General features: G+C 36.0%; 1 protein-coding gene across 7 annotated transcripts in view; it reads right to left on the bottom strand.

Annotated features, from left to right (window-relative positions):
- The window catches only part of L3MBTL3 (L3MBTL histone methyl-lysine binding protein 3), a 106,303-nt gene that overhangs the window by 28,822 nt on the left and 62,627 nt on the right, over window positions 1-14,854 (bottom strand). For all 7 annotated transcript variants that reach the window (XM_017656233.3, XM_073219604.1, XM_036994034.2 and 4 more), the window contains 3 exons: window positions 14,377-14,487; window positions 7,878-7,992; window positions 6,306-6,408 (listed from right to left, as the gene is read on the bottom strand). In XM_017656233.3, the coding sequence (XP_017511722.1) occupies window positions 6,306-6,408; window positions 7,878-7,992; window positions 14,377-14,487 (329 nt within the window). The remainder of the gene's footprint in view (window positions 1-6,305; window positions 6,409-7,877; window positions 7,993-14,376; window positions 14,488-14,854) is intronic.

Here is a 14,854-nt window from a genome sequence, read left to right as displayed (position 1 = left end):
TGCCCTATGAGGAAAGCTTCTTACATGACAAACTAAGGCTTAAAATGGTTAGATAACTTCAGTCTTTAATTACTTCATTCATTTATTCAACATTTATCAAGTATCTATTATGTGCTAATTATCTTTCCGACATTGGAAACACAGTGGAAAATAAAAAGATCTGGGATCTCACAGAACTGATATTCTGGGAGGGAGGGACGATGCACAGTAACACTATTATGCAAATAAGACAACTTCACACAGAGACAAATGCTGTGGAGTATGACAACAGAGTGTAGGGCTGTGACAGGTGACCCTGAAAAAGTAGAATCTGAGCAATGCTCTCAAGGCCAGGAAGTGGCAAGAGCAGTACAAATGCAGAGAAAGTTCCACATGTTTGAGGGGAAAACAAGTGATGTTAGAGTGTAGTAGTAAGCAAGGGAAGATGAACTAGAAGGAGGCAGGGGAAATATTATACACAGCCTGCTAGGCCAGAGTCATGAGTTCATGTTTAGGTTCGATTTGAAGCCACCCGAGGACTTTCAAATAAGGGAATGATATGGTTTGATTTACAATTTAAAAGAATCATTCACGATGGTTTGTGGAGAATCCAAGGAGACAGACAGGGAACAAGAAAAGTTATGCAAGGATTAGGATATGACAGTGACTTGGATTTAGGTGGCTGAAATACAGGTAAAGGGGACATTATGGTATATTGTGTGATCCCTCTAGGGGCACCTTTGGATGGAGAGGAGACAGGGAATGAAATAAAGGAAGGAGGTAAGAGTGGCCTTTAGGTTTTTGGCTTGAAAAACTGGGTGGTAATAGGGATGCCTTCTTTTCTGCTCCCAAGATGAGAATGACGAAAGGGAAGGAGATTTGGGGACAAAATCAGGAACTGCAGAATGTTCATGAGACATCCAAGTAGACATGCTGCTCGAGCCCAGTCACAAGCAGGGAAGGAGCTCAGTGAAACGAGCATGCTATTTCATTCACCACATTCAGAATGGGCATACTATTTTATTTCAATTTATTCACATAATTATGATGTGCAGGAAACCTCATCTCTGACCACAACGCCCCTTCTGAACAATGACCTTCAAGGGTTTCACAGTCTTTCCTGGGATATTTGCAGTCGCCGGTGTTCACGGACACACGTGATAAAACCAATTCTGCCTAACTTGAATGGAAATAAACTCAGTGCAGGGGCATCAGACAACTCAGCAGGAAGGCGGGGCGATCAGCTCGGGCAGGAAGGAAGGTCCAGCCAGCACCATCCCCCAGAAATGGTCTCGCCACTCTCCTCAGACCTTCAACTGCGTCCACAGAGGCTGCAAACACGAAGTTGGCCTGCCCGCACACACTCACAACAGAAGGACCACAGAGCGGCGCCTGCCTCGCAACGTTCAGGTCGTCTGCCTGCCCTGCAACTGTCACCAGCTTGAGGAAAGGAGAGGCCCCACTCCCCGTGGCTCCCGTAGGGGAGGTGGAACCCTACCTAACACCTATCTTGGTTTGAGGCAAACACAAGTGCTGTAGGGTTTTCTTGTAATAGACATATTTAAAATAAAATACATCATCTTCAATGAACTCCCTTCCCTTGGTCAAAAAAAAAAAAAAGATAAATACAAATAGTCCCTCCCATTGTTCTTGATTTTTTTGTTTCTGACAAACAAATATATTAACCAAGCCTCAGACCTTAGTTATCTTTGACTCTATTCTATTCTTTCATACCCATATTACGCTTTTCTAATGCATAACACTAAACACTAAATTTATCTACTTGCATTTTGTGACAACAGGAAAAAAATCCAAATATGATATTTTTGGTTATCTTGGACAAACAAGTATGCTACTATTCCTAGAATATTGCAACCATCATATGTTTCACTCAGAAACATCTGGCTTTACAATTACTGACTGTACATTCACCTTGGAGTTTTATCAAATATGAAGAAAAGAAAATGTGAATCCTGTTCCTAACCCCACTCACCACTCCCACTGGGAAGACTCATAGGAGTTTTAGATGGGCTGGGTCCCCAACTACACACCACAGTATAGTTACTGCTTAGAAGTCTTATAGTGTAAGATCTACAAGGGCAGCAGCCCCTTCATCTGTGTGTTGAATAAGTGAAAAGAGGATAGACAGTAGGGATTATAGGATATATCCAGGCAGGGATTTACTGATGGGCCAGGACGATCTACCAAGGGAGCCCCTTGACAATGAGCTACAGATTTTATGCTAACATCATCTCTTTTTTTGATCTCTGAGAAAAGTCACACCTCCTATTTTGGGGGCAGAGAGTGAAGTCAGCTAGTTTCTGAAGTGGGGGACAGTCAGTAAAGGGGGCGTCACAAAATGCCGACCAAGTGTGTTCAAGTGATGCGAGGTGTCCCGAGGGGTGGGCCATGCCCCGGACAGTCAGAAACCTGCTGATAAATGTGCTCTGCTGCTTTATCCCCTGCCTCATAGAGAGGGAACACAGCTCCTGAGGCTGCATTTTCTCATTTGTAAAGTGAGAGTGATCACGTCTGTGGACCGAGAGAAAAAACGACCCATGCTGCCTGCTTTACTTGCATCTGCTCGGTTAGCTCTCATGTCCCTAGGGAGCAGCGCCTATTTAATCTTCATTCTACAGACATAGAAACCAAGGCTTTAAAACGGCAACTTGCTTAGTGTCACTCAATCAGTTCTTGGTAGTGGGGGGGATGACGAGCTCTGGCTGTCTCCTGTTTACTATAGGGTGGGTACTGCCTTGCTGTATTGAAGCATTTCCTTATCCTTAACCCATGACAATTAAATCCACCTGAGAGTACCATCTTCTAGCAATATGCTGCTATCATACTGTGAATATGTGTGAAGCCAACACTTAACCTTTCTTTGCCCATTTATGAATTATTTTTGCTCCCCTCAGGAAAAACTGATGTTTCTCTTTGAGTGCCACATCATTCCTGCCTCTGCGAAAACCTATTTACACCAGACTGGCTTCCTTCAAAGTAGTGGTCCTCTCTACTGTACAGCCCATCACTCAACACAGTACCTGGCACAAAACAGGCACTCAAAAAGTGCTAGATGGATGAACGGATGGTGAATTAATATGATGTTTCTAGTTTGCAGATGTGCATACAGAGTTACTAATTTTAAAACTTACCACGGTCTTTATAAATATCCTTTAGAGGTTGTTAGAAATATTCTATTCTTTTTCTTGTTTAATTTCTCTAATATTAAATCTTACATAGAAAAGATTTACTTATGAAGGCACTAGATATGTAGAATACCTATTTTTATATAACTTAAGTTCTCCTCTAATCTCCTTCCATTCTTTGACCATTCAGCAGCCCAACTGAATGAACTCAGTCAAGGGAAAAAACACTGTGACACAACCAACTTACTGGCTGCTCTCTATCCTTTGCTAGAGAGACAGAATTAAGCAATCTGGCTACTGACTATCCCTAGAGATGAGAATACCATATCCACATCCAACTCACTCACTGATTATTTATATTTCAACATTTGAAAATGTCACATTCTCAAATTTCATTGTTGAGACATGTTTTATTTCTAACACTTCTTAGATCAAATTCAGTAATTGTGATTTTCAGAGACACTAACAACTGCTAGTCAAAACAGAATTTTGCTTACGTGTTCATAAAATTGATTATTCTTGCTAAAAGAGCAACTTTCCTTATTATGTAAGCAAAGAATGCATGTTTTGATTTATGTACTTTCTCAGTAAATTAATCCAAAGAGAATTTCCTCATTATGTTTTCCTAAACACAGCATTCTCAGCATGGACAAAAATAAGTGTCAGTGAAATGAACCTTTCAGAGAATATCCATGATGCAGCAGCTATTCCACAAGTCTACTAATGAAATGGAAAACACTCGGTGCCTGTTGAGGATTACATCCTGCGAGATAAAGAGCTTTGAATGCTGCAAATAGGAGAGCAGAGTCAGGAAGGCTAGGAAAAGCCAGCAAAAGGGCTGAGAAGTGAAGACAGGACTCAGGCCGGAGATGGCGGTGCCCACTAGTTCTCTGAATGGCATCCCTTCTCCCTGAGGCCCTGGTCAACTGATAGCTCGGCCCCAGACTTAGGCACAGATCTGCTAGTTATGCCCTTTGTATGATAGGGAATGAGCACAGCTTCTCGACCAATGCATGTCTTTAAAACCATAAAGTCCACTTCTTCCTCTCTCTTTCTAAAAAAAAAGAGTCATTGTCCATCCTGGTTCCAATTATACTGAAAGACTTCTTTCACACATTTCTCCATAAACTCTTCTATGATTCTCCCCATAATTTCTCCCTTGTAGCACTGTATCTCTGAAGGAAATGCTCCAAAGATAATCACTGACACTTTGTGAAATGGGTCTTGGCCCAGCTGAAGGTTGCTAAGAGGTCGATGGCACACTTGGGGAAAGGTGGTCCTAATGAGTGGCAGATGCCATCAGGCAGGGAACAGGACTGCTACCACAGACCTTACTGTGACAGGCAAATCTCTCCACTCATACCTAAAGCACTCCTAAAGAGACCACAGACATTGCTATAAGGTGGGCTTCCTTTCCAGAAGACCAGAAAAATATTTTTAAAGTTTTCATTTGCACCACAACACTGTGTTCATATTTATCCATTTTTAAAACATGGTTCTTTTCCTTCATCATTTCAGCAAATTGCTTTTAGTTTAACAGACACCTTGGGGTTGTACAACAGAAAGGTACATGTTTCAAAATTTACTATTGGTTACTACTTTGTATCTTATATTTTAATTAAATTATGTTCAGCACTTATAGCTCCATTAGTCCCTGAACTCTCTGAAGGTTGTGATTGTGACTAATTCACAGAGGAGTGCCTTGAGAAGGAAGTGGTCAAGAGCATCAGAGCCTTGAGTTAGACTGGGTACCATTCCCTGCTGTCCTCATCAGCTGTTACTTAGTGAACCTCTCCTGTCTCAGGGTGGCCTCATCAAAAATTGGTGGAAAATAATAGTTCAATGTTAGAGGGTAGTTACGAATGCTATCCCATACATGTGAAAAAATTGGAGCAATACCTCATAGAGTAAATCGTGCTCAAAAATACTAACTAAATAAAAGAATTTATGACTATATAATGGATTTAGCATGCCAATGAGTTACTTCTGGCATTTAGCCTTATATAATGTCTGAAAACTAATCCAGCTGTCTTCATTCAGCAATACTGAATAACTTTCAAGATGCAGTATTTTTAACTCAGTTTAATCATATAACTTTTGGTTTGCAGTCACAGCAACAATGAAAAGGATTTTTAAACGGATATTTGCAAAGAAATCATCAGATTTTGTTCAGACTTTTTACTCTGAAAAATACTGAACCCCATAAAAAACTTGGAAGGGGTGTTGTAAAACGAATATAAGCAGGATCTGAGGTTGAAAAGATGAAAGAAAGAAAAAACTATATTCACATGAGAATAATCACACCATTTTTACAACTGTTTAATTAAACTTTAGAGGAACAGGTACTATAAACTTTAGGTTTTTGAAAGACCTAGATCAACAACCTACACAAACTAGATAAACAAGGAATCATTTTTCTCACTAGGCAATCCAATTAACATGCAGATAGAACACTCAAGCTGAAAAATTATCATTTTAATACACACCTAAATAAGTAATGCTTCTGCTCCCAAAAAATCCCAGTTAAATCAACAGGAATTTCCTAGTATTTCAGTAATATTTTTAAATATCTATCTAATATTTTTAATATCTACCCACAAATTGCCTACGCAATACATCAAATTTCAAATGTATAAACTTTCTTTCTTTTTTAAGGTATTTAGGGGTACAAGAAAAATACTGAAACACACCTTTTTTGACCAATGCATTCTCACATTTGGCTATTTATATTTGTACTTCTTGTGAGCTTTGGTGGGAACATACAATAAATAATCTCACCTCTCATTATTCAAATTGTTGAGTCACCCAATCATACAATATTCTACCAAATATTTCCAACAGGGCCTGACCTCTTTTCATTACTAATGGTCAACCCAAAATGCCTATTTCAGGTACTAAGTATCTGTAAAACTAGTCAGGTTGTCAAGAAAAGCCAAATAGCCAGAATAAATCTATTTTAAACTGTGAATGTATTTTCTCCCAGGAAGATGTAACTTCCTGGGATATATGCTTCATTTTTACAGCATCACCATGGTAACCACATTTTGTATAGATCTACATATAAAATTAGTTCACATCTATTTAGTATACATGGAAATCTTTATTTTCGACATACATGGGACAGACAGTCTCTATTTGACCACATAAGGAACCTCTAGCAGAAGTGGCAGCTCTACATACCTGTGAGGGCCCAGGTGTCTCACCCTCTTAAAGTGGCCAATTCCTTTACAGCCTGGGGTTGAGCATCCACCGTGTTCTGAAGCCTCCATTAATTCTAAGGGGCCTATAAAAAAAGCCAAAACAAAAAGAGAGAGAGAGAAAGAAAGGGTATAAAGTTAGCCAGAGGGTTATAAGAGTCAAATGTCTGGGATCAGAACATGAAAGAAAAAATCCAATTTTTGAATCAGCACATGAAAACAGAAAAAGAAGTAAATCCTGTAAAATTAAAAACATCTTAAAAGTCTTTATTTTTCAAGGTTTTCCCTATGACTTTGTTCATACTATTTATCCTTCCTTGATAGTGAAATAGGGAAGTTTGATCTAACCCTCTTTCAAAGTGTCACAAATTTCAGAGATACCTAAGTCTGAATTAATGAGGAGACTCTAAGCAGTTTTCTTCAAATCAGTAATATAATTAATACAACATGATACTTGTGCACTGTGAAATTTGCAATCACCACACTGGAATACAGAAAAATAGTTACAGATCCCATTTAAACTATTCCCCTGCACATTTTATACCCTCCCTGGTCCTGACTTCCATTATATGAAAGTGTAATGTACTACATGTTGCTCTAAGCTTTCCCACAGGCACCTACATTTGTATTTATACATGCATTTAGTTTTTGGTTTTGTTTTCTTTTGCTGCATAAAGGGGACCACATATATATGTACTACTCTGAAATGTTTTTCTTTCATATTTAGCATGTCTTAATAGATCTTTCCATCTCAATATATAGAAGACCCTAAATATTCCATCAATAGTAATATTATTTATGATTATTGCATACTATCTGTAGTGTGAGTCCACCATAATTTATCCAATATTTGTTTCCACGGTTTGTTACTTTAAGCATATTGTAACAAACACCGTGTACATGCATTTTTGTGCCATTATATTTCTCATATGTGGCACTGAGAAAGTATAACTCTAGATGGGGAGGGTATGCAAAATTTTCTTAAAAGCCCACACTAATCTATTGTATTTCCTACTTATTTTTTTCTATAAGTATATCTATTTTCTTCCAAAATTGAGATTATGGTACATCAAGTTTCTGGTACACTCATGTGCTCAATTTAAAAAAAAATGAATTTAATGGAAATTTTTACTAAGGTAAATCATATACATCTGTAAATAATACAGCGGGACATCCCTTGAACACTTTGCCCAGTTTCTCCCAATGGTACATTTTGCAAAACTATATTATAAAATCACTATTACCATACTGACACTGATACCTTACATTTTGATATTCTGTCTTTCAAAAATTCAGTACTAATTTTAAAGGGTGATGATTGCTTCTAAATAAAAGTTAAAAGTCTATACACACTTACTTTTTAAGATATAAAATTTTCTTCTTTTATATTTTGTTACTACGATCTAAATAAAAACATAGTCAGAAGAAAAAGGATTACACAGAGAAGAAATGTATAGTGGGAAAAGAGTAGTAATGGGAAGGGTATGGGAAAATAAATTATTAAGCCCACTATGCAAGCGAATGGCAACATTTAAGTTATTCTTGTGTCTCTTACTCAAAGGAGGCTGAAGAGGATGCCCAGTTTTTGAACACCAGCCCACAGGGTGAATATCAGGAGAATCTGCATCTATCCAGTAATCATAGCAACTATTCCAGCCATCAAAGTGGACCTAGGTAACAGAAAGGACATTAATGGTACAATTTGGGTCACAAAATTCTTAGGGTATAAGTTCTGCCCACTGTACCCATTTTCATTCTCTTCTAAGTTATATACTAGATTTAATACCAAATGAATTGTTTCAATTACTTAAATTACTTCATTCACACTGTGAGAAAAAAAGACACTTTTGATTTATCTTCAGATTATTGAACCATCAATAAATGTCCTGCCAACGGCGCTTTTTTTGCCAATATTTCTACAGATACATTTCACATATGTCTCAATCCATTAAGCAATAGGAGTACATAAATACCTTCATTTGAGCAACACCAAACTCCCAATAAATATTATTTAAGTAACGAATAAATCAGGAGAGAGGGGAAGATTGGGGGAGAGGGGAGGGTAGAAAGAAAGACCTTTCATATAAATGTCAACTCTCCTAGAATTATTCTCAAAAAGGCTTTCTTATGCCCTTTTAGAAGTATACCCAGTTTAGAAAATATCCCTCCATCAAATCATTTTTAAATAGTATTTTTTCTCATAAATAATTACACTATCTCTAACAGAGTGATTAGTGCTACAATCTTTATTGACCACCACGTAAAAGGGCAGTTGGGTCTTTTAAATAGGTTCACTAAGGATCAGCTGTGTATATTTTTTAATTACACATTTTTTACCTTTTAGGATAAAAGGATATACTGAAAGGCCATATGTATTTTTTACCTTTACATCAAATTTGCAGCTGGATTTCCTTTTTAAAAGTCTATGAATCTCTTACCCCAAACAAGGTAATAGATGCCAGATGGATAAAACATTCATTAAACCGGATAGTAAAAGTTCTAGAAGAATGCATGAGTGGCTATATTTGTAAATTTTACAGTGGAATAGCCTTTGTAAGCAGGACACCAAACTCAAAAGCCATAAAAATATTCAAAAGAAAAGACTGATCAATTTTACCACATCAAAATTTAAAACTTCAGAGCAGCAAATATTATTGCAAGATGGAAGACCCACGAGAAACCCAAAAAACACATTGGTTACACATGTGATGATGCACTGTTTCTTAATTTATAAAATCACATATTAATATAAAAAGATGAAAAACCCAATAGAAAAATGGAAAATAGATATAAATGGCTCATAGCAAGAAAATAGATAATGTTTAATAAACATATAAAAGACAATCAACTGCACTTAGAACTAAATACTATAAATTAAAACCACAAGATGCAATCTTTCTTTCAACCTGACCAAAATATTCCATTTTTGTAATTCCTAAAGCTTGTTGAATTAATCTGAGAATAAAAGGGCATTCTTATAGACTGGCGACAGCAGTATTAATTGGGGAGATATTTTTAGAAAGTTATTTGGCAACAAAAACCAACACTTAAAATACATTATCTTTGACTCGATAATCTCAATAACTCATTGTTTGTAGCAGAAAACAAGTAAAGTGCCTACCATCAGCAGCCCAGGTAGCTAAATTATGGTGTATTTATATGATGAAATAGTATAAAGAGTTGTTAATGTACATATACATAGGTTCAAAATAATGTTGTTTGCAATGAATCCACTTTCTCAAGCTTAGAAGTCAATTAATCCTAGACTTAAAACCCACTGAATTTCACACCTGGAAGAAGTCACGGATATTATCTTAAAGAGGAGAAGAGAAAACAGACTATTGAGGATCACAGTATGGATGATTTAATTCACACAAGTTTAAAATTATAGTTTAATATATTGGACACGTTTTCACTGAGAAGTGTAACTTGGACACTTTGAAAAATTTAATGCAATATTATTGACCTCAAGGTTGAGTTGGACAATATTTTTTAGAAAGCACACTATTGCTTTAAAAAAAATGATTTGGTTGGATTTTCTCCTCATTTGAAAGGTAGCTCAGTAAAACACATTTTAGACCCAAGTGCTTGTTGCCTTTGCTCTCTTCTGAAGAAAGGTATAAACCCAGAAGGACAAATGGAGAAGGAATGCAGATAGGTGAAGAGCGACAATGATGTGGAGAGCAAACCAGGTGAAGGGGTGTCAACCTACTGGACAGAGTGGGTAGGTTGCAACCCACGTGCCTAGAGAACAGGTCAGAGCGAACTGATTCACCCTGCAGAACCAAGAAGGACTCAGCTGGAGGCAGCAGGCAGATGAGGAGTAGGGTCTGAAAAATAACAGTACTGGCTCAGAGTCTGAATACGGACCGTATGGACTGGCAGACCCTTACATCTGCAGCCCCATCCTACCCACCAAATTAAGTGTCCCTTCAACATCCCTGCAAAAAAACAAGAGCCTTACTTCCAGAGAAATACAATTACAGAGGCTCTAAACTCCAGGACAAAAGTGATGTGGTGATGGGTTGAAGAGAAAGCACAGGACTAGGCAAAAGCCTGCACACTTCAACCAGCTCTTTCTCCCTGTCTCACGCAGCAGCTATGAAGTTCCCCCTTCCTGAGGAAGGAGACTGGCAGGAATTGGAAGGCTCCAAACAAAGGGCCCAGATGCTGACAAATGGGATCCCCTGTGAAAAATCTGACTCTTTTCTGTCTTATACTACAGTGAAGACACTAGTCATGAGTCCCACCCAGAAAAATAGCTAATTTTGAGTCCCTTTTTCTTAATGTGAACAGCCAATCAAGGATCCTGACATTTGAGGAGAGCCTCCAGTATGAAAGCAGAGGACAAACTAATTAACCCCAGAATTGGAACTTGGAGGAAATACGCAGGGAACAGAAGAAAAATTATCACTAGTATCCTCAGATAAGAAAATTGCTTTAGGAAATAAAAAGAGCCTGCCATTTAAAAAGGGGGAGAAGAGAACCCTAGAAATTAAGAAGAAACTCTTGAAAACTTAAAATAGTTGTGATTAAAAATGCAATGTAAGGTTTGGAAAATGGAGTAGATATTTCTAAGTGTTACCTATATTGCTTAAATAATAAATATAATAAAAAGTTAGTTATAAAACAAATATAGTTTATACAGATAAATAATATATAAAATATAAAATTAAAATAAATAAATATAACTTAAAAATCAGAGAGGTACAAGAATGAAAATAAAAATCAAGGGGCCAATCCGAGAGGTTTAATACCAGTGTAACAGGACTTCCAGAAAGAGAACAAAGAGAAGGAAAAGGAAGTTATCAAAGCAATCATATAAGAACATTTCTGAAAACAGAAAGCCATCAAACTCCACAGTGACAAGGCATGAGTGCCCTGCATGACAAATGAAAAGACCCTTACACCAACACGTGTCATCACAAAACCTCCGATCAGACACACAGAGATGGCCCTGAGAGCTCCCTGAGAGCAAAGGAACACCAGCCAGGTACATCTAAGGAACTGCCTAGGATCTAAAAAAAAACAATATCCAATGTGAGAAGAGAGCAAAACAGTGTTTTAATTTCTAAGAGGAAATGGTTCTTGACCTAGAATTTTATACCTAGTCACAGTATAAATCAAATGTAAGACTAGCATCTTGACATTTTCAGACATGCAAGTACGAAAATATGCTTCAAGAAAGAAGTCCATTTTGCTTAGCAGTGAACATGATTTAATTATTCATAATAACATTAAAATGGAAGAGTGGGAAGAAAAAAAAAACTCTTGTGAATTACTACTAGAAAAAAAAAAAAGGAAGGGAAATATGGTAGACCTGAATCCTGAACTACTATAACAGGAAGGAAATAAACCATATTTAAAATTGATAGATTAAGAAATAACAAAATACATATATTATTTTAGAAAACTGGAAAAAAGTTAGAAACAACAGCTAAAATAATTGAAAGTTCTTGTCCCTGGGGAACCAGACATGGGGGGAGGGAGGGAGGGGACAGGACTGTATTAGGGTCTAACTGTCCTAAAAACATGAAGACAAAAACAAAAATACTCTGGCTGCTTTTCATTAATAGCATCTGGCACAATATATGAAAAGATTAAAAATTTTTAATTGTAGTGACTCAAGGTGTAAAATACTGCATATTATGTAACTTAAAAGGTTGATTTTATATAACTTAAGAGTGGATTGTATGCCTGAGAAACTTAAAATATTAAGCTGCACTAATGACTTGGTCTCCATTTTCTTGCTTCTTGAAAAAGAAAAATAAGTGTTCTTGCTGTATCATCTCCCATATTAGAAATATTCTGACTCTTGAAAGCTTTTATACTCTCAGAAATTTTTGATGGCTCCTGAAACCGAGTCACTGTCACTTGTTCACTGACCTTTGAGGACTTCACAGACACACAGATATTTGCTCAGTGGTTCACCTGTAGCTATGAATTCATTCCAGTAATTGTGAAAAGATGACTGTCAACTACACACCTGACAGCCAGCCTTTTTTTGGGGTGTTAAAGATAGACCAGGATTGCACTGGAAAGAGAATTCAGCCAGAAGGAAAAAGAGCTGGGTTCTAGTCTAAACTTTCCTGTTGACTAACTGAACCACCTGCTTTAGAGTATTTGAGCTCTGTGGGTCAAAATTTTCTCATATGCAAAATCATAAACTTAGTCTATAGTTTAAATTCTGAAAGTAGTATGTGTTCCTGAAACCAGTTCATTAAAAAGAAAAAACCTAATCCTTTATAATCCCAGCACCCTAAGCACTGTCATTATTTAGGTATATTTATTCCCATAATTGCTTATGCATATATTCTGTATTGAACAATACCAGATAACATACATAAAACTAGATTTTTCTTGCCAATATTAACTATATTTCTTAAAATATTTAACATTATAGAGATACACTGCAATTTATTTTCTCTGCATCCCCCTATAGTGGTTGTTTCCAATGTTAAATGCTATAAACACCACTACTTTTTTTAACCATGCAGATTTTATCTTTTCCTGTTCTCTGTTTATTCTCTTATCATAAATTCCTACGACTGAAATTTTTTAATTAAAGAGTAAACATTCTGAGACCTTTGATGTCTATGGTCAAACTGCTCTTCAAAAAGTCTGAGACACTTCATATCCTACCAGCTGCATAAGAGGTAAAATTTCATGCACCCAAACCATGTATTTTTTTCAATTCTGACCGATTTTTAAAATAGTATCTCACTTAATTATACATTTCTTTGATTACCAGTCAATAATATTTTAAAAAATACTTTTAGTCCTAAAAACTATGGTTGCTTTACTTTATGACTTAAATATTACAAAGGAACAGTTAACAGGAAAATCCACTTGAAAAAGGTTACACAGGCCTTCTATTATTTATAGAATTTTCTAAAATGTTATATGAATATATAAGCTTAAAAACAGTGAATTAAATGTTATAATTTCTATTTTATAGAAATAATGCATTTATAAGTTTTTCATGTTATTTTATAATTTATTTTCTTACATATAATCTCACTAGAGATAGCTGAGGATGAGATTTTTTTAAGAAGAGTATAAATTTAAAATTTAAAAATATATCTGAGCTTTTGAGATAGCTGAGGATGAGATTTTTTTTAAAAAAAAAAGAGCATAAATTTAGACTCCTACAGTTTAGGACTGTAACTTTGTTCTGCCACTCTTCATAATTAAGTAATTCATTTACTGTTTCTGAGCCTCAGCCTCATTGATAAAGTATGGCAACATAAATTTCCCACACTATTAACACCACAAATGTCAAATAATGGGAGAACACTGTTCCCCTGAAAAACACGATGTTCATCTAACATCTTGCTGTCATTATAACTATTTTTCCTAACAGAAATTCTAAACGATCCTTTGAAGTAGTGGAACTCATATTGTTGTTTGAGAGCGAAGTGAATGTTGAAGTCAGAAAGAAAGATAAGAACTTCTGGTTGCACAGCTGGACTATTACTAAACTTCATTTTATCATGCTTGGACATTACAAGCTGAACCCATCTTCTTCCCATTTGCTTACTTTATGAAAGTGACTTGATTTTAATTAATTTAATTCTAATTAAAATCTGATTTTATTTAAAAAATTCTCTTTTCTTGTTCTGTATTAAGACTATACTTCTGTACCTTTCTTGTAAAAAGTCTAACAATTCTATTTAAAATAAAATTAACATTCAATTTTTAAAAAAAGAACATACTATCAGGGAATGGGGTATTATATTCAAAAGAAATTTATTATTTATATAAAAGTTTTCTCTTTAATTGTGATTGACTTAATATTTTGAGTGTGTGTTTTTGGAGAAAGAATATAGATCCAACATATTAAATGTTAGTCATAATTAAAGAGAACACTTTTGCATAGATTGAAGAAAAGGAAAAAACTGGGTAAATATTACCTAAGATGCCCAACCACTTAATTTACATATCCCTATGGTTTTACTAATTACAGAACTTCACAAATTAAGTATCTGCTGAAATTTCCATCCAAGATATCTTGTAACAAAAGGAAAAACAAAACCACAAGAAAGAACACTTACTTTTATTCGGTGATCATCCGTGTCTGCGACTGTTGCTACTCTAATAAACACAGGATTTCTTTTGTCTATTACCTCAAGCTTCATTTTTTTCTGGAATCCATGTGGAGGTTTCTGAGATGATAAAAAATTTTACACAGTGAGATTTCATGGAAGAGAATGTGGACTGTGTTACAAAGACGGAATACAAGAAAAAGATGACCTATTTAGAGAACCAGCCTTTCAAACTCTCAAATTCCTTGAGTGGCTTTGGACCTCATCCTCCCTATCAAAAACAAAAACAAAAAAATTCCAAATCACATGGTTAAGCCTGTAGGCAATGGAAATAGCCCAAGTACCTAGCAATAGGAGCAAACAGAAAGCAGAAGATCTTAAGATGAAATTCAATATATTATGGTTATTTCATGAGTCACAGGGAAGGCAAGAAGTTTTCCTCATTAGTTAGAAGGAGGTGTCTTGGCAAAAATCAACAAGCACGGAA

The sequence above is a fragment of the Manis javanica genome, chromosome 13, assembly GCF_040802235.1.
Source record: "Manis javanica isolate MJ-LG chromosome 13, MJ_LKY, whole genome shotgun sequence".
Classification (NCBI taxonomy): Eukaryota; Metazoa; Chordata; class Mammalia; order Pholidota; family Manidae; genus Manis; species Manis javanica.
Note: the sequence above shows the minus strand (reverse complement) of the source record. Positions and strands in the feature narration are given on the sequence as shown.